The 20,728-nt window shown below is 38.5% G+C and overlaps 1 protein-coding gene across 3 annotated transcripts in view; it reads right to left on the bottom strand.

Moving 5' to 3' along the window:
• LOC110451149 (leucine-rich repeat-containing protein 40-like) overlaps positions 1-20,728 on the bottom strand; it is a 156,969-nt gene that overhangs the window by 126,938 nt on the left and 9,303 nt on the right. For all 3 annotated transcript variants that reach the window (XM_021499011.1, XM_021499012.1, XM_021499013.1), the window contains exons 2-3: positions 12,384-12,565; positions 4,988-5,061 (exon numbers count right to left, since the gene is read on the bottom strand). In XM_021499011.1, coding sequence (XP_021354686.1) covers positions 4,988-5,061; positions 12,384-12,565 — 256 coding nt within the window. The remainder of the gene's footprint in view (positions 1-4,987; positions 5,062-12,383; positions 12,566-20,728) is intronic.

The raw sequence follows: 20,728 nt of genomic DNA, 5'->3' as shown, positions 1-20,728 counted from the left end.
ATACCATGCTATCAGTTCTGAGTTTCCTCCGCCTCTTACAGACTAACTTCAAGACAGTTTGACAGATAGATGTCTGGTTTGGGACCAGAGCGCACTAATTACTATGTATATGAAAACGTAAAATTGTTCGAAACCGTTTGGTATCGGAGAGTTTTTATTGAGGTGCTGACAACAAAAAATCTACTATGGCACAACACATACCTCTCATACATCGATAAATGGATTATTTATTGATCCAAATCCGCTCTTATTATTACCAACAGCTGCTGAATTCTGCCAGCAGAGTCCTCGAATTGCAATCGTTCAAAACTTCCCACCTGAGCGATTGCCATTTTCTAGATCATGGGAGTGACTTATCAACAAAAAGAGCCGGTCCGTAATCTTCTAAACAAAGAATACTATTTTCTATTTTCGGTCCGGATTAGTACGGTTTGTTGATTAGTCAATTCCATGACCTACAAAATGGCGTTCACTCAGGTGAGAAATTTTGAACGATTGAAATTTGTAACACGCCGTCCTGACATGTATTGGACATACACATAAGAACGATTATCATTTACAAAATCTGGCCTTAATTCATTGCTAATATAATATGGTATATCATGTAACAAACAGGCATATTTATGATATTAAAAAATACACAATGTGGTAGGACAATTCTTCCCTGAATATTGGCACGGACTACGTGATTCCGTGATTATGGTTACAATTCCTTAGCAATCATGTATTTGAATTTAAATCGTGTCGTAGTTGTCTAGGTATACCTATACATCCGTGGTCATTCAGTAACATAGATTAAACGACCGCTCAAACAAATATGTTGTAGAAAATCATATCATTGACTAACATTTTAATCATAAGAATAAGAGAAATGTTATTCATAGACTGATCCGACATTATTAAAAATAACACGGCTTAATCAGTTTAGTTACGGACTTAAATATATCTTGTGGGTGGTAAGTACAGGTGTAATTGGGCACTAGTACCTGTTGTTTGTTTGTTTTAGTAGATTAACGCCTGCTTCACTACCAGTGGTTCGGTTATCCAGACGACTACTACTAGTTCCGTCCCATTAAAGCGGCTGCATAGTTCGTTCGTTCGATCCGCCGCTATCGGCCAGGTATCAGTTTATCGGTCGATAGCGGCCAGGTATCATTAAGCGGTTTATCGGCGGGTAGCGGCCTCACCCAGCCAGCCAGCCTTGCTGCTTGCTGTTTGACGGGTTGCTAACGTTATCAAAGCTTGGTTAGCTTTTAATTTACACTTCTTTTCTTTTGTTAATATATTGGTCCTTTCGATATATTCTGTGTTTACAATAGACTCTACTGAAATGGATAAAATGTCAAAACAAGATTTTTATCCTGACGGAAAGAATTAAGAGGTCAGAAGTAAAATGTCATTTTTTGCAGTGGTAAACAGTGTGACGGGAACTGTGAACTGTAGTTAGGTAGGAACACTACAGTAAGTAGGTCAGAGGAAACCATCCGCTTCGGGGAAGAGTGCGGGAAGCACAATTTCAGCAAGCACAGCATCGTCAGAAAATTAATCCGAATATTTGTATTAATTGTATACTCACAAAATACATGCATTGTTGTATTTTTCACATACATATGGTAAGTTGAGAAAGTATCGAAGTGAATGGTTTCTCTGCCCATAAGTTGGCGAACCACAAAATGGCGTCACTACGGTATGAATGAAAATGCTAGGGGTCGCTGCCAAAAACATTTGCATATGAATGAAATGTGAATGAATGAAATCCATATAAGGAGATATCAGCTACCATATAAGGACAGAAAGACCATATATAGTCATAGATGGCATGTGTGTAGAAAATGCAGTTCCACGTTAAGCAAATTTCGTAGTATGCCCGATCCCCTAGACACTTGCGTTACCTAACGCATGTGTCAAAAATCATGATTTTTAACACTTTTTGGCGTTTTTTTATGTGGTAACCATGGTTTTCACAAATCCCAAATCTGGGGAAATCACCTTTTGAAAAAAAAATCCTTCTTCTAAAAAAAACGTATTCAAAATGAAGTTAATAAATATATATATATATATGTAGGTGTGATGTGCAGGATGAATCTGCTATCCATGTTTATCTGAGACATGCCCTTTATTTTCAGGGTCAAGCCATTTCTACTGTACTCTGCTACCATAATGTCATATTAAAATGTTTACCAGTAACTCCATAAAAGTAGAGGTAACTCTAAATTTTATTTATGTCCCCTTCATGTAAGGGCTCTCAACACAAAGTATCATCTATATCAGTAGCTTACTTTGGGATTGACAAGTGCAATGGGGCAAAACTAATAAAGGGAGGTAATGCCAGTTTATTTATTTAATTAACATTCCATCATTGTAAGCATTTTCCAAGTATCATTGAAATCCACACAGAACTTAATGAGGAGTTCAAAAACTGTTTTTCAAAGAAGGGGCATAACTAGTGAAGGTAGCTTAAATTCTTTTAGTTTATTAATATTCTCTCAATTTAAGCATTATGTGTACAAGGTATCATTTAAATTGGTGCAGTACTTTGGGAGGAGTAGTGTGAACAACTACTTCTTTAACAACACTCTGTGATAGCATTATAGGCAATATTAATTTATTATGAGTTTAGAGTCAATCTCTTGAGAAGGAGTCACAAATGCCTCAGCCAATCAGAGGCCAGGTCAGCCATCTTGAATTTTCAGATTCGCACAAATAATAAGAGAACTTAACAAGAATTTGAAATATCTATTAATATGAGACCATGGTAGCAATCTTAGATTTTTAGGTTGTAACTATTCTTGGTCGGGGTTGTGATAATGAATATTTGTACGAAGTTTGGACTTAGTTATTGTGATTTTTAAGAAGTCAAAAATGTTCTATTGCTAACAAATGATGAAAGATGCAAAAAACAGATATACAAAGACAGAGAGCTATATCAACACATGTGATATAACGTCCAAATTTACCATTTCTGTTCAGCTGCAGATGAAGTAATGGTAAGGCAAGTGGTTGTTTTAAAACAAGAGGCCTAATGGGCCTGAATCGCTCACCTGGTATTAATTTCACACTTGTTATCTTAAAAGTGGACTAAAATACAGCTACAGGAACAATATCAGTGTTTGATTCATAAGAACCTATCAAAAGATTTAAACATATGCCTCCTGTGGCCTTGAATGTCGAACAAGGACATTAGGTTGAACAGAATTTATAGCCTTCCAACACAGCATGCTTTTGGCAAAATGTAATTACCCTGGACCTTTTGGTTATACAGAAAAAGTCATTTAAAGATTTAAACATATATTGACCACTGTAACCTTGAGTATGGGCGAAGGTCATTCATTTGAATAAACTTGGTAGCCCTTCATCTGAGCAAATTACTGACCAAATATCATTATCCTAGGCCTCTTGGTTATTCAGAGGAAGTTGATTTAAGGTTTTCAACATATTTGACCCCTTTGACCTTGAATATAGGTCAAGGCTATTCTTTTGAACAAACTTGGTAGCCCTTTATCCCAGCATGTTACTGGCCAAATATCATTATCCCAGGCTTCTTAGTTATTCAGGAGAAGTTGTTTAGAGGTTTTAAACATATTTGACCCCTGTGATCTTGAATATGAGTCAAGGTCATTCATTTGAACAAACTTGGTAGCCCTTCATCACAGCATGCTACTGGCCAAATAGCATAATCCTAGGACTTTTTGTTATTCACAAGAAGTTGTATAAAGTTTTTAAACATAATTGACCCCTGTGACCTTGAATATAAGTAAAGGTCATTCCTTGTAGCATATCTGTATCAGAATTGTCATGGCCAGCAATTTTATATATGGTTATGGGGTCGGGATCTCAACTGTTTCCAAGCTGTGACCAGGGTCCCTAGTATTAATTATAATATCATGACTGCATTCATCTCTTCCTGACCAGCATTTATATATATAGTTTTGGGGTGGGGATCTCAACCGTTTCAAAGTTATGAACCAGGGGTTAAGTCTCCAAGGGTGGGGCAGACCCTGGAGTCATCCTGGAAGCATATGGGCATTGGTCTCTTTATACTCAGCAAATGTATATATGGTTATAAGGTGGGGATCTCAACTGTTTCCAAGCTGTGACTCAGAAACTAGGTCCCTACAGATTTGGCCAGACCCCAGGGTCTATTCTAATATCATGACTGAGTTTGTCTCTTTATGCCCAGTATTTGTATATATAATTTTGGGGTGGGGATCTCAACCGTTTCAAAGTTATGACCCAGGGGTTAAGTCTGGATGGGTTGGACAGACTCCAGGGGCAATTCTAATATCATGACTGCATTTGTCTCTTTATGCCCAGCATTTATATATATATAGCTTTGGGGTGGGGATCTCAACCGTTTCAAAGTTATGACCAAGGGATTATGTGTCCAAGGTTGGGGCCAGACTCCAGGGCCATCCTGGAAGCCTATGTGCATTCCTCTCATTAAACTTAGCAATTGTATATATGGTTATAGGGTGGGGATCTCAACCATTTCCAAGTAATAAACTATTTTTGGCCCTACCCCTTAGCCGGGGGGTCAACCTCACAATTTGTACAATTTTGAATCGCTGCCTCCGGGGCTCCCATGAATGCTTCCAACCAAATATGATTGATATCCATTGCAAAGTTTTGCAGAAGAAGTTGTTTATAGCAATATAGCCAATTTACCTCCTTTTGGCCCCATCCCTCAGCCCCCTGAGGGGTCAGCCCCACCATTTGTACAACTTTGAATCGTCACCACCTAGGGATTTTTCCACTTAAATTTAATTAAATTCCAATCAGTGGTTAAGAAGAAGAAGTCGTTTGAAGAAATTGTTGAAGGACAGACGACGGACGGACGGCGGATGCCACGGTATGGCATAAGCTCACCTTGGTCCTTCGGACCCGATGCGTTAAAAATAGTAAAACATATTTATCTCATACCTGCTGAATGTTTTCTCACTCTTATCCCATGGAATCGTTTTTTAATTATTTCACATATCGATCTCACCTTATGTCAAGCTTCTGGAGATTTTTTAAGCCTCCAAGTGCCTCAGGAAGGGACTCCAACCGGTTATCATGTAACTGTTAATTGGAGGAAAATGGAAACCTGAGTAAATAAATTTGTCTATGTTAAAAATTACAAGAGGCTCAGAGGGCCTGTATCGCTCACCTGAATATTTAAGCAGTCATAGCAAAATATTCTCATTAAATATTATATTGCACTAAAAATATTTCCCTCGCAAACTTTGTAGGCTCCATCTGTTGAAACTACGAGCCAAAGATTCTATGCTTTTTCATTCTTCTTCAGAAGTTGCTTGACCTATTTTTCCTTGTGACCTTGTAAGTAGGTCAATGTCATTTTCCTTCTCAAATTGGTTAGCTCTATTCCAAAAAGCTACCAGCCAAATCTTATGAATCCATTCTTTTTAGTTCTTAAGAACAAATCCTTTGAAATGTTGTTGACCTCTGTGACCTCTAAAGTAGGTTGAGGTCATTTTCATTCGCAAACGTTGGCGAGATCAATCCCAGGAATTCACCAGCCAAACATTATAATTTTATGCATTTTAACTCTTCAGAAGAAGTCTTTTGAACCGTTTTACATATTTGAACGCTGTGACCTTGAAAGTAAGTCAAAGTCATTTTCATTCGCAAAATTTGTTTGGCTCTATCATAGGAAGCCACCAGCCAAATGTTAAAATTTTATACCATTCAGTTCTTCAGAAGAAGTTGGCGTTAGACATATCTGACTCATGTGACATTGAAAGTAGGTCAAGGTCATTTTCATTCGCAAATTTTGTTGGGCTCTTGCCCAGGAAATAACCAGCCAAATATTAAGGTTCTATACCTTCCATTTCTTCAAAAGAAGTTGTTTGATGTGTTTGATATATGCGACTCATGTGTCCTTTAAATAAGGTCAAGGTCATTTTCATTCTCAAACTTTGTTGGGCTCTTTCCCAGGAAGCTACCAGCCAAATATTTAGGTTCTATACCTTTCAGTTCTTCAGAAGAAGTTGTTTTAAGCATTAGACATATCTGACTCCTGTGACCTTGAAAGTAGGTCAGGGTCATTTTCTTTTTTAATTTTTTTTCGGGCTCTATCCCAGGAAGCCACCAGCCAAATATTAAGACTCTATACCTTTAGGTTCTTCAGAAGAAGTCGTTTGAAGTGTTTGAGACATTTGACCCCTGTGACCTTAAAAGAAGGTCAAGGTCATTTTCGTTCTCAAACTTTTTGGGCTCTATCCCAGGAGGCCATCAATCAAATATAAAGATTCTATACCTTTTAGTTCTTCAGAAGAAGTTGGTTTTGGCGTTTTGACATATTTTACCGCTGTGACCTTGAAAGTAGGTCAAGGTCATTTTCGTTCTCAAACTTTGTTGGGCTCAATTCAAGGAAGCAATCAATAAAATATGAAGATTCTATACCTTTTAGTTCTTCAGAAGAAGTTGTTTGAAGTTTTTGACAATTTTGACCCCTGTGACCTTGAAAGTAGGTTAAGGTCATTTTTCGTTCTAAAACTTTGTCGGGCTCTTACCAACAAAGCTTTCAGCTAAATATCATGACTCTAGGCCTGTCAGTTCTTCAGAAGAAGTTGTTTAAAGGAAAAGTTGACGGACGAGGACGGAGGGACGACGCACCGTGACATAAGCTCACTTGCCCTTCGGGCAGGTGAGCTAATAAAACAATGAACCATAAGACTAGGTAAATTATGCATACTTGGAAAAAAATCACTTAAATAACAGCAAACTAGGCATATGTCAAACTGACATTTACTGCCCTCTTTGTAATGATTGAAATACAATTAATATATATATATATAAATAGTGATTTTTTTAAAGAATTTAACAAGAAGCCCAATGGGCCTAAATTACTCACCTGGTATTAATCTTACACTTGTAATCTTAAAAGTGGACTAAAATACAGCTACAGGCGAAATATCAATGTTTGATTCAAAAGAATCTATCAAAAGATTTAAACATGTGACACATGTGACCTTGAAAGTCAAACAAGGACATTAGGTTGAACAGACTTTATAGCATTTCATACCAGTATGCTTCTGGCCAAATATTACCCTGGACCTTTAGATTATTCAGTTGTTTAAAGATTTCAGCATATTTGACCTTTTTGAATTTGCAAATGGGTGAAGGTCATTCATTTGAACAAGAGGCCCATGATAAATTTATACAGAGTTGATTTTTGTTTTTAAAACATGATTTCAACATATATGACCCCTTTGACATTGAATATGGGTGAAGATCATTCATTTGAACAAACTTGAAAGCCCTTTATCCAAGCATGCTGCTGGCCAAATATCAACACATTAAACCTCTTGGTTATTTAGAATAAATTGTTTAAAAGTTTAAACATATTTGACCCCCCTGTGACCTTGAAAATGGGCGAAGGTCATCTATTTGAATAAATTTGGTAGTGCTTCATCCTAGCATGTTATTGGCCAAATATTCAGAAGAAGTTGTTTAAAGTAAAAAATTAACGCTGGATGGACACCGGATGGGCGACGGACGCCGCACCATGCCATAAGCTCACTTATGGCGAGCTAAAAACAAGAGGCCCAATGGGCCTGCATCGCTCACCTGGTATTATTAATCTCACACTTGTAATCTTAAAAGTGGACTAAAATAAAGCTACAGGCAGAATATCAGTGTTTAATTCATAAGAACCTATTAAAAGATTTAAACATATGACACCTGTGACTTTGAATGTCGAACAAGGGCATTAGGTTGAAAGTGGGTCAAGGTCATTCATTTGAACAAACTTGCTAGTCCTTCATCCCAGCATGCTACAGGCCCAATTTAGGTACCCTAGGCCTTTCGGTTTTTGAGAAGTGGTTTGAAGATTTTACGACATTTGACCCCTGTGACCTTGAAAGTAGGTCAATGACATTCATTTGAACAAATTTAGTAGCCCTTCATCCCAGCATGCTACAGGCCCAATATCAGTACCCTGGGCCTTTTGGTTATTGAGAAGAAGTTGTTTAAAGTAAAATATTGACGCCGGACAGACGGAGGACGCACCACAGCATAAGCTTACTTGGCCCTTCGGGCCAGGTGAGCTAACAAGAAATCGCCAATCACGATAAGGCAATATTGATGCAGTACATTTTCATGTAAAGCATCACATGTGATAAGCATTCTTTAAGAAACATTAGCCATGAAAGTTTAGTTGATGTACAACAAACAGTAACTTGGTAAATGACCTTGACCAATCTCCTTAACCATAGTGCAGATGGGGACTGACCTTAACCAATCTTCTTAACCTTGGTCAGTCAAGCGGAAAAAGTAGGTCAGAACAGCATTCGAAGCATCACATGTGATGAGCATCCTTAGATACATTAGCCATTCAAGTTTAGTTGATGTAGGACAAGTAGTTACTTGGAAATTGATCTAAACCAAACTTCTTAACCTGATCACTGAAGCGAAAAATGTAGGTCAGAACCAGCATCCAAAGCATCGCATGTGATCAGCATCCTTAGATACATAAGCCATGCAAGTTTAGTTGATGTAGGACGATTGGTCAATAGAACGTTTGAGGTCGGTGTCGTACTTGTAATCAAATGCAGTGTACAACATTGTATCTTTTTCGGAGACTTGTTGTTTGCGCGCTTTGTCAACTTACGATTACGCATACACGTATATGGAAATGTAAAATTTGCATTGCATGTACATGTGTCAAACCATGTGTCATATGACTTGCATGTTTCGTTGCATGTGTACTTATCCACATTTTCGTGAACTATAATGGTATAGATATGCATAACTAGGCACCATGCAACCTTCATATGAAATTTGAAAATGATCCCTCTGGTGCGTTCTGAGAAATGGCACAAACAAACCTAAACTCTCAAATTAACAAGAGGCCCAGAGGGCCTGTATTGCTCACCTGGATATCTAAGCAGTCATGGCAAAATATTCTCCAAATGAGATCCGAGGGAATATGCCAGACCCCAAGGCCAATCCTTGTAGCATATTTATATTAGATTTTTCATGCCCAGCAATTTTATTAGTGGTTATGGGGTGGGGATCTCAACTGTTTCCAAGCTGTGACTAAGAAACTAGGTCCCTAGGGTTGTGGCCAGACCCCAGGATCAATTTTAATATCATGACTGCATTCGTCTCTTTTTGCCCAGCATTTGTATTTATTGTTTTTGGGTGGGGATCTCAACCATTTCAAAGTTATGACCCAGGGGGTAAGTCTGCAAGGGTTGGGCAGACCCTGGGGTCAATTCTAATATCATGACTGCTTTCGTCTCTTTATGCCTAACAATTGTATATATAGTTTTGGGTTGGGGATCTTAACCATTTCAAAGTTATGACCCAGGGGTTAAGTCACCAAGGATGGGGCAGACCCCAAGGCAATCCTGGAAGCATATGTGCATTCATCTCTATTTACTCAGCAATTGTATATATGATTATAGGGTGGGGATTTCAACTGTTTCCAAGCTGTGACTAAGAAACTAGGTCCCTAGGGGTTCGGTCAGACACCAGGGTCTATTCTAATATCATGACTGCATTCGTCTCTTTATGCCCAGCATTTGTATATATAGTTCTGGGATGGGGATCTCAACTGTTTCAAAGTTATGACTCAGGGACTATGTCTCCAAGGGTGGGGCCAGACCCTAGGGCCATCCTGGAACCGAATGTGCATTCTTCTCTTTATACTCAGCAATTGTATATATGATTATATACGGTGGGGATCTCAACCATTTCCAAGTAATACATTTTTTTGGCCCCACCCATTAGCCCGGGGGTCAGCCACACCATTTGAACAATTTTTAATCCCTGCCTCCCATAAATGCTTCCAACCAAATATGATTGATATCCAGTGCATTATATATATAGTTCTACAGAAGAAGTCGTTTGTAGCAATATAGCCAATTTGCCCCTTTTTGGCCCTGTCCCTCAGCCCCCTGGGGGGTCAGCCCAACCATTTGTACAATTTTGAATCTCTACTACCTAGGGATGCTTCCAGTCAAATACGGTTGACATCCATCTTTTAGTTCCAGAGAAGTTGCTTAAAGCAATATAGCCAAATTGGCCCCTTTTGGCCCCGACCCTCAGCCCCCTGGGGGGTCCCACCATTGGTACAATTTTGAATCTACACTACCTACGGATGCTTCCAGTCAAATATGGTTGATATCCATCTTTTAGTTTCAGAGAAGAAGTCGCTTAAAGGAATATAGCCAAATTGCCCCCTTTGGCCCTGCCACTCAGCCCCCTGAGGGGTCAGCCCCACCATTTGTACAATTTTGAATCCCCACCACCTATGGATGCTTCCAGTAAAATTTAGTTAAATTACAATCAGTGGTTAAGAAAAAGAGGTCGTTTAAAGAAATTGTTGACGTATGGACGCTGGACGCCACGGTATGGCATAATATTAAGCTACCTTGGTCCTTCGGACCCGGTGAGCTAAAAATGCTCTAGACCAAATTGGGATGATAACTGAAAATTTGCTAGATGTGTTCCTAACAACATTCTTTGTGGCTAATTTAGAAGAAATTATAAATTATCAAAGTTTCCTTGGCATAATTTGTAATCTTTTAATTTGTAATCGTTTAATTTGTGCCCTGTGCTCTGTAAGCTTAGCCTTATGCTACATCTTAACACACACCTGTTACAAAGCAGCACAAAATTGTCCGTAAATGTGGTTCAACTCTAGAAATAGTGTCCACAAATTTGCTTCAGCTATAGATCTATAAATACATTTAGAAGATTACCTGAGGGGGGAAACCTTTTGCAACACTACCCCCTGCTGTCAGTTAGGCATAACTACTGAACACGTAGCTCAAGTTGTCAAAGCATGGTTAGCTTTATCCTTCTGTTAATGTACATGTGATTCCATGCAACTTAAAGTGCTTATTTTAAAGTACCAGTTACAACAACAAGAGTACCAGGGGGTGGAACAACATACGCCCATCGAATGCCATATAGTGTTATATATACTTTCTTACATTGAAATAAGATCTGCATCATTCTAAGAGTGGTTAGCTGCCATGCTATAAAAAATGTAGAAGAAAATCTCCAGACAAAAAATCAAATACTGAAATGAACAAAGGGCAATAACTTTTGCAAAAATCGTTGAATCAAATTTTTTTAAGGGAAACATAACTGCATATCATAATTATAATGTATACCAAGTTTCAAAGAGATCGGTCGAAAAAGGGAGGAGGAGATTGCCAGACAAACAAAGGTTTACGCCCGATGGATGGACGGACAACCCCAGACCATAATAATTCCGTCAAATTTGACAGGCGTATAAAAACTTCAAGATCAACATCTCTTAAACGGTTTTTTAAGATATTGTTGTCTGAAATTTGAAAATCTTTTAACCCATGTTGACCTTTGACTCCGGCTAGCACTTAAAGTTGACCTTTGACCTCATTACTGTAATAAAGAAAACGATTCACACAGCTGGACTTTATAACATACCGAAGTATCATGAATCTAGTCCAAATGGTTCTTAAGATATTATTGTATGAAGTTTTTACCATATTTGACCCCTGTGACATTGAAAGTAGGTCAATGTCATTATTATGAAGAAGCTTTATAGCACACCAGTCCAGGTACCTACTCGCCTAATATCATGACCCTGGGCCTTATGGAACTTGAGGAGAAGACTGTTAAAGCTCTTAACCAATGTTGACCTTTGACCCCTGACCAACACTTAAAGTTGATATTTTACCTCATTACTGTAATTAAGAAAAGGATTCACACAGCTTGTCTACATAATATACCCAAGTATCATGATTCTAGTCCAAATGGTTCTTAGAATATTGTTCTTTGAAGTTTTTACCATATTTGACACCTGTGACCTTGAAAGTAGGTCACGGTCATTTTAATTAAGGGCACTTTATATCCCTCTATCCCAGGTACCTTCTGGCCAAATATCATGACCCTTGGCCTTATGGAACTTGAGAAGAAGATTGTTAAAGGTTTTTACCTATATTGAGGTTTAAGACCCCCCGGCAAACTATGACTTCGTTACTGTTATTAAGAAAAAGATTTCCACTGCTGGTCTACATAACATAACCATGTATCATGACTCTAGTCCAAATGGTTCTTAGGATATTGTTGTTTGAACTTTTTAACATATTTGACCCCTGTGACCTTGAAAGTAGGTCAAGGTCAATTTTAATAAGGAAACTTTGTAGCACCCCATACTATCTACCTACTGGTCAAATGTTGTGTTCCTAGGTCCCCCTGTTCTTCAGAAGAAAATAAAAAACGTTGATGGCCGGACGCTGGATGAGGGACGACGGACCACGGACAACGCAGTATGGCATAAGCTCACATGGCCCTTCAGGCCAGGTGAGCTAAACAACCCATAGGTAGGTAAGGAAACCTAATACAAATATTTGTTTGGCCTAATTTGTCAATGTAGTGCTCACATCTAGGACAGTCAGAGCTCCGAAGTTACTCAGCCCTTCAGCAAGTGAAGTGAGCCAGTTTGAAGCTAGGATGAGTTTAGTCAACTCAGCCGAGTCCCACCACCTGTCCTCAGAATTGTCCAGAGAGACATCTTTACTTTCCTCAGACACATCTGCATAGAGGCTCCACACTGCATCAGGGACTGAGGATACAAACATAACATTATCCATTATTCATACTGGTTTAAAGGTTTATACAACATTTGATATAGCGCCCTATCTAGCTAACTTAAGCCACTCTAAAGCGCTTTACAGTACATAGATATACAATTTTAAGAATCAGGTACAATGAATACAAAAAATAAAGTTTATATGTTTAAACAAGAAACCATATATATTGTTAAAGCATTCCTCAATTTACACCAACCACGATTGTTATCGCACAACGTTTGTCCATCGTGCACACAAATGTGCGCAAGCAATGATCGTCCAACTTTTTATCGTTCGCACATCGTGCACACATCGTTCACACACCGTGCACACGATGTGCGATCCCACAACTGTACATTAATCAATACAATTTTGAGGAATTCGCAGGAGCTTTCAGGCGCTAACTACCATATGTGACTTTGAAAGTGGGTCAAGGACATTTTGGGTGGTCAGGTGGTGCAGTGGATAGTGCACTTGCCTTTCACCAAGCGACTGGGGATTGATTCCTCGATCGGACGTGAAAAAAAATGGGGTCACCTGCCCGACCACGTGGGTTTTCTCTGGGTACACCGGTTTCCGCCCACAATAAGACCTTCCGCACACTAACATCCGGGACAGCAAAAGTGATAAATATAAGTTGTGAAAACTTGTTTCATAATTGTTGTTAAATGAATAAAGTTTATATATAAGGACATCCACATGGCCAAACTTGATAGATCTTTAACTGAGCATGCTACAGGCATTTTGGTTATTCAGAAGAACTTGTTTAAAAGTTTAAACACATGACCCCTGTGACCTTGAATATGGCCGATGGTCATTCATTAGGACAAACCTTGTAGTGTTTTATCTGATCATGTAATTGGCCCCATATCATCATCCTAGCCCTTTTGGTAAATTAGAAGAACTTGTTTAAAGTCTTTTTAAGACAATTGACCCCTACAATCTTAAATAAGGCTGAATGTCATTGATTTGAATAAATTTGATAACCCTTCATCTCAGCATGCTTCTTGCTTAACATCATCACCTTAACCATTTTGATTTTTCAGAAGGTGTCATTTAAAGTTTTTAACATATTTGACCCCTGTGACCTTAAATATGAGTAAAGTTCATTCTCTTGGTTAAACTTGGTAGCCCTTCATTCAAGCATGTTACTTGCCACATTTCATCATCCTGGGCCTTCTGGTTATTCAGAAGAAGTTGTTTAAATATTTAAACATATTTGAACACTGTGACTTTGAATATGAGTACAGGTCACAGACTTTTTTGCTCAGTTTTATAGCCTAATACAGGATGTTTCTCCTAGCTAAAAAGTGCCTTATTTTCCCAATATGACAAAAACATGAGGAATATATTCCCAAGCTGTTGGAGAACAGCACCAAAGCTCGCCTACTGGTGATTGTGTTGTAAGATAGCAAATATCAATAGAAACACATGTACAGTAAAACCCTGATATAATGGCTGTCATTTCATTTGCCACCTTTCTTACCGCCAACATATTTTCAGGTATCTTAATTATGTTTTTCTTAAGAATTCCCTTATACTTTTCCCTCAATTTATTGCCAAACCCCTTTATCATGCCAATAATTCTTTGAACAAATGGTGGTAATATAACAAGATTTTGCTGTACCATTACATGTAGTACAACGTGAAATAGTCAACAGCCTATTGATGGTGGTACCCGATCCGACACTGCACATGCAAACTTACCCAAATCCTTAACCAAGCCCAATAAACCAGTTTGTCCCGTAAAATATGAAAATATGGTTCAGAACATTGCTTACACTCCATATATATACTTGAACCCTATAATAGACAACAGCCTATCGATATTAGCGATCCAACACTTCACAAAAAAACCTTGACCAAAACCTTTAACCTCAAGCTTGCCCAAATACTTTAACCAAGTCTAATTCAGCTGTTTTTGGCCCCTAAAATATGAAAATATGGTTCAGCACATTGCTTACACTCCATATAAATACTTCAAACTCATTGTAGACAACAGCCTATTGATCATGGTGATCCAACACTTCACAAAAATAAACTTTAACCAAAAACTTCAACTTTATTAGCCCCCCTATTCTCTGAATAGGCGAGCTAATAAAAATTAAGTTTTTTTCCCAATTAATAAAGGAACAGGCTGTTGTAAAATGAAGGTACAAACAAGAGGCCCAATGGGCCTGCATCACTCACCCCATATTTATCTCACAATTGTAACCTTAAAAGTAGACTAACATAAATTAAAGCTACAGGAAAAATATCAGTGTCTTGACTCAAAGTCATTAAAAAAATCTAAGATTTAAACACATTTGACCCCTGTAACCTTGAAAGTCAAACAAGGACATTCAGTTGAACAAACTTTATAGCCCTGCATCCCAGAATGCAACTTTCTAAATATCACTTCCCTATACCTTTTGTTTATTGAGAAGATTACTTTTAAAGATTTATACACAAATGACCAGATGTGAGCTTGAAAGTGTGTCAAGGACATTCATATGAACAATCTTGATAGCTCTTCATCCGAGCATGCTACTGGTCACATATCACCATCCTTTGCATTTTGGTTTTTCAGAAGAAGTCATTTAAAGTGTGTGGTTTTTTTTATATATTTGACCTCTGTGACCTTGAATATAAATCAAGGTCATTCATTTGAACAAACTTGGTAGCCCTTCATCCCAGCAAGTTACTGGTCAAATATCATCACCCTGGGCCTTTAGGTTATTCAGTAGAAGTTGTTTAAATGTTTAAACATATTTGACCCCTGTGACCTTGAATATGGTGAAGGTCATTCGTTTGAACAAACTAAGTAGCCCTTTAAATAAGCATGCTTCAGGCCAAATATCCTCATCCTGGGCCTTCTGGTTGTTCAGAAGAAAATTTGATTTTTTTTAACATATTTGACCCCTAAGACATTGAACATATGTCAGGGTCATTCATTTGAACAAACTTCAACGCATTTCACCCCAGTATGTAACTGGCCAAATATCATGACCCTAGGCCATTTTAAACATACACCCATTTGACCCATGTGACTTTGAATTTAAGTCAAGGTCAATCATTTTGACAAAATTGGTTGTGCCTCATCCAAGCATGCTTATAGCCATATATCATCATCCTGGGCCATTGGATTATTCAAAGAAGTCGGGGTGATTCATTTGAACACATTTCGATGTGTTTCATCCCACCATGATACTAGCCAAATATCAACAACCTAGGCTTTCTGGTTATTCAAAAGAAGTTATTGAAAGATTTTTAACATATTTGACCCCTTGTGACCTATAATATAAGTCAAATGCAAGGTCGTTCAATTGAAAAAACCTGGTAGCCCCTGATCCCAGCATGTCCCTGGCGAAATATCATCACCCTGGGCCAGTTGACGCCAGACAGACGACAGACGGACGATGGACGGATGACGGACGCCGCACCACGGCATAAGCTCACTGCCAAACCCCTTTATCATGCCAATAATTCTTTGAACAAATGGTGGTAATATAAAAAGGTTTTGCTCACTAAAAACATTGGGTCATTCTTCTGAACAATTTTGGTAGCCCTTAAGGCTTCATTTAAGCATGTTACTGGACATATTGGTATAGCTTTTGCCTGAGCAATGCACATGTCAAATATCATAACTCTAGGCTTTGTTATTCTAAAGAAGTTGTTAATAGAACGAGAGGCGCCAGGGCCGATACAGCTCACCTGGTATTTTATTTTCAATTTAAAACCTGCGGAGTACCATACCAGTTTATTAAAAGTATACAAGAAATACAAGCTACAAGAAGGACTACATTTAATGAGGTGGGTAAGACATCAAGAACATGAGTGTATTCTTCATACTTATCAATTTTTATATGGTTATGGGGTGGGGATCTCAACTGTTTCCATGTTATGACCATGGGAAGTAACCTTCAGGGGTGGGTCAGGACCATGTAGCAATCCTGATAACATGAATGTTTTACTTCTTTTTTAATGACTAGCAATTGTACATTTGGCTATAGGGTGCCAGGGGCAATAACCCTAAATTTGTCAAAAGATTATATTGAAACATACTTCCCCTATTGGACCCCGACCCTCTAACTGTATTACCTATGATACTGAACATCTGACAGTTCTGTGTGGTATCACTAACTAATGTTAATGATAATACTGAACATCTGACAGTTCCGTGTGGTATCACTGATGTTACTGATAAAATTGAACTAGTGAAATTCTCTTTGGCACCACTGTTGTCACTGATGATATTGAATCTGTTAAGTTCTGTGTAGTACCACTGATGTCACTGATAAATCTGTACAAGTGATAGTTCTTTGTGTTACCAATGATGTTGTTGATGATACTGAACCAGTGAAGTTCTATGTTGTACCACTGATGTTTATGATGTTACTGAATCAGTGAAGTTCTGTGTGGTACCATTGATGTTAATGATGTTACTGAACAAGTGACAGTTCTGTGTTGTACCACTGATGTTAATGATGATACTGAACCAGTGACAGTTCTGTGTAGTACCACTGATGTTAATGATGTTACTAAACCAGTGACAGTTTTGTGTGGTACCACTGATGTTAATGATGTTACTGAACCAGTGACAGTTCTGTGTAGTGCCACTGATGTTAATGATGTTACTGAACTAGTGACAATTCTGTATAGTACCACTAATGTTAATGATGTTACTGAACTAGTGACAGTTTTGTGTAGTACCACTGATGTTAATGATGTTACTGAACTAGTGACAATTCTGTAGAGTACCACTGATGTTTATGATGATACTGAACCAGTGACAGTTCTGTGTAGCACCACTGATGTTTCTGATGACACTGACCCTGAGTGACTGTTCTGTGTAGTAGCACTGATGTTTCTGATGACACTGAACCTGAGTGACAATTCTGTAGAGTACCACCGATGTTTATGATGTTACTGAACCAGTGACAGTTTTGGGTGGGACCACTGATGGTAATGATGATACTGAACCAGTGACAGTTCTGTGTAGTACCACTGATGTTTCTGATGACACTGAACCTGAGTGACTGTTCTGTGTAGTACCACTGATGTTTCTGATGACACTGAACCAGTGACAGTTTTGTGTGGGACCACTGATGTTAATGATGATACTGAACCAGTGACAGTTCTGTGTGGTACCACTGATGTTTATGATGTTACTGAACTAGTGACAGGTCTGTGTGTTAACATTAATGTTAATGATGTTACTGAACTAGTGACAGTTCGGTGTTGTACCGCTGATGTTAATGATGTTACTGAACTAGTGACAGTTCTGTGTTGTACCACTGAGGTTTATGATGTTACTGAAGTAGTGACAGTTCTGTGTAGTATCACTGATGTTAATGATGTTACTGAAGTAGTGACAGTTCTGTGTAGTACCACTGATGTTTATGATGATACTGAACCAGTGACAGTTCTGTGTGGTACCACTGATGTTTATGATGTTACTGAACTAGTGACAATTCTGTAGAGTACCACTGATGTTTATGATGTTACTGAACTAATGACAGTTCTGTGTTGTACCACTGATGTTTATGATGTTACTGAACTAGTGACAGGTCTGTGTGTTAACATTAATGTTAATGATGTTACTGAACTAGTGACAGTTCTGTGTTGTACCACTGATGTTTATGATGTTACTGAACTAGTGACAGTTCTGTGTGGTACCACTGATGTTTATGATGTTACTGAACTAGTGACAATTCTGTAGAGTACCACTGATGTTTATGATGTTACTGAACTAGTGACAGTTCTGTGTGGTACCACTGATGTTTATGATGTTACTGAACTAGTGACAGTTCTGTGTGGTACCACTGATGTTTATGATGTTACTGAACTAGTGACAGTTCTGTGTGTTACCATTGATGTTGATAATGATACTGAACCAGTGACAGTTCTGTGTGTTACCATTGATGTTAATGATGATACTGAACCAGTGACAGTTCTGTGTAGTACCACTAATGTTACTGATGAGACTGAACCAGTGACAGTTTTGTGTGGTACAACCGATGTTAATGATGAGACTGAACCAGTGAGTTTTGTGTAGTACCACTGATGTTTCTAATGACACTAAACCAGTGACAGTTCTGTGTAGTACCACTGATGTTTCTGATGACACTGAACAAGTGACAGTTCTTTGTGGTACCACTGATGTTTCTGATGACACTGAACCAGTGACAAATGTGTGTAGTACCACTGATGTTTCTGATGACACTGAACCAGTGACAGTTTTGTGTAGTATCACTGATGTTAATGATGTTACTGAACTAGTGACAATTCTGTAAAGTACCACTGATGTTAATGATGTTACTGAACTAGTGACAGTTCTGTGTTGTACCACTGATGTTTATAATGTTACTGAACTAGTGACAATTCTGTACAGTACCACTGATGTTTATGATGTTACTGAACCAGTGACAGTTTTGGGTGGGACCACTGATGTTAATGATGATCCTGAACCATTGACAGTTCTGTGTAGTACCACTGATGTTTATGATGATACTGAACCAGTGACAGTTCTGTGTAGTACCACTGATGCTAATGATGTTACTGCACCAGTGACAGTTTTGTGTGGGACCACTGATGTTAATGATGTTACTGAAGTAATGACAGTTCTGTGTAGTACCACTGATGTTTCTGATGATACTGAACCAGTGACGGTTCTGTGTGGTACCACTGATATGTATGATGATACTGAACCAGTGACAGTTCTGTGTAGTTCCCCTGATGCTAATGATGTTACTGCACCAGTGACAGTTTTGTGTGGGACCACTCATGTTAATGATGTTACTGAACTAGTGACAGTTCTGTGTGTTACCATTTATGTTAATAATGATACTGAACCAGTGACAGTTCTGTGTGGTACCACTGATGTTTCTGATGATACTGAACCTGAGTGACTGTTCTGTATTGTACCACTGATGTTTCTGATGATACTGAACCTGAGTGACTGTTCTGTGTAGTACCACTAGTAGTGACAGTTCTGTGTAGTACCACTGATGCTAATGATGTTACTGCACCAGTTGTAGAGTACCACTGATGTTTATGATGTTACTGAACTAGTGACAATTCTGTATAGTACCACTGATGTTTATGATGTTACTGAACTAGTGACAATTCTGTAGCGTACCACTGATGTTTATGATGTTACTGAACTAGTGACAGTTCTGTGTGTTACCATTTATGTTAATAATGATACTGAACCAGTGACAGTTCTGTGTAGTTCCCCTGATGCTAATGATGTTACTGCACCAGTGACAGTTTTGTGTTGGACCACTGATGTTAATGATGTTACTGAAGTAATGACAGTTCTGTGTAGTACCACTGATTGATGATACTGAACCAGTGACAGTTCTGTGTAGTTCCCCTGATGCTAATGATGTTACTGCACCAGTGACAGATTTGTGTGGGACCACTGATGTTAATGATGTTACTAACTAGTGACAGTTCGGTGTTGTACCGCTGATGTTAATGATGTTACTGAACTAGTGACAGTTCGGTGTTGTCCCGCTGATGTTAATGATGTTACTGAACTAGTGACAGTTCTGTGTAGTGTAGTACCACTGATGTTAATGATGTTACTGAAGTAATGACAGTTCTGTGTAGTACCACTGATTGATGATACTGAACCAGTGACAGTTCTGTGTGGTACCACTGATGTTTCTGATGATACTGAACCTGAGTGACTGTTCTGTATTGTACCACTGATGTTTCTGATGATACTGAACCTGAGTGACTGTTCTGTGTAGTACCACTGATGTTTCTGATGATACTGAACCAATGACGGTTCTGTGTAGTACCACTGATGTGTATGATGATACTGAACAACTGACAGTTCTGTGTGGTACCACTAATGTTACTAATAAATCTGAACCAGTGACAGTTCTGTGTGATACCACTTATGTTACTTAAACATTTGAACCAGTAACAGTTCTGTGTGGTATAACTGATGTTATGAACCAGTGACAGCTCTGTGCTGTACCAGTAATGTGTATGATGATACTGAACCAGTGACAGTTCTGTGTGGTATAACTGAGGATACTGAACCAGTGACGGTTCTGTGTAGTACCACTGATATGTATGATGATACTGAACCAGTTACAGTTTTGTGTGGGACCACTGATGTTAATGATGATACTGAACCAGTGACAGTTCTGTGTAGTACC

Source organism: Mizuhopecten yessoensis, unplaced genomic scaffold (genome assembly GCF_002113885.1).
Source record: "Mizuhopecten yessoensis strain PY_sf001 unplaced genomic scaffold, ASM211388v2 scaffold5825, whole genome shotgun sequence".
Taxonomy (NCBI): Eukaryota; Metazoa; Mollusca; class Bivalvia; order Pectinida; family Pectinidae; genus Mizuhopecten; species Mizuhopecten yessoensis.
The sequence above is the reverse complement of the archived record's forward strand: the minus strand, read 5'-3'. Positions and strand labels throughout refer to the sequence as shown.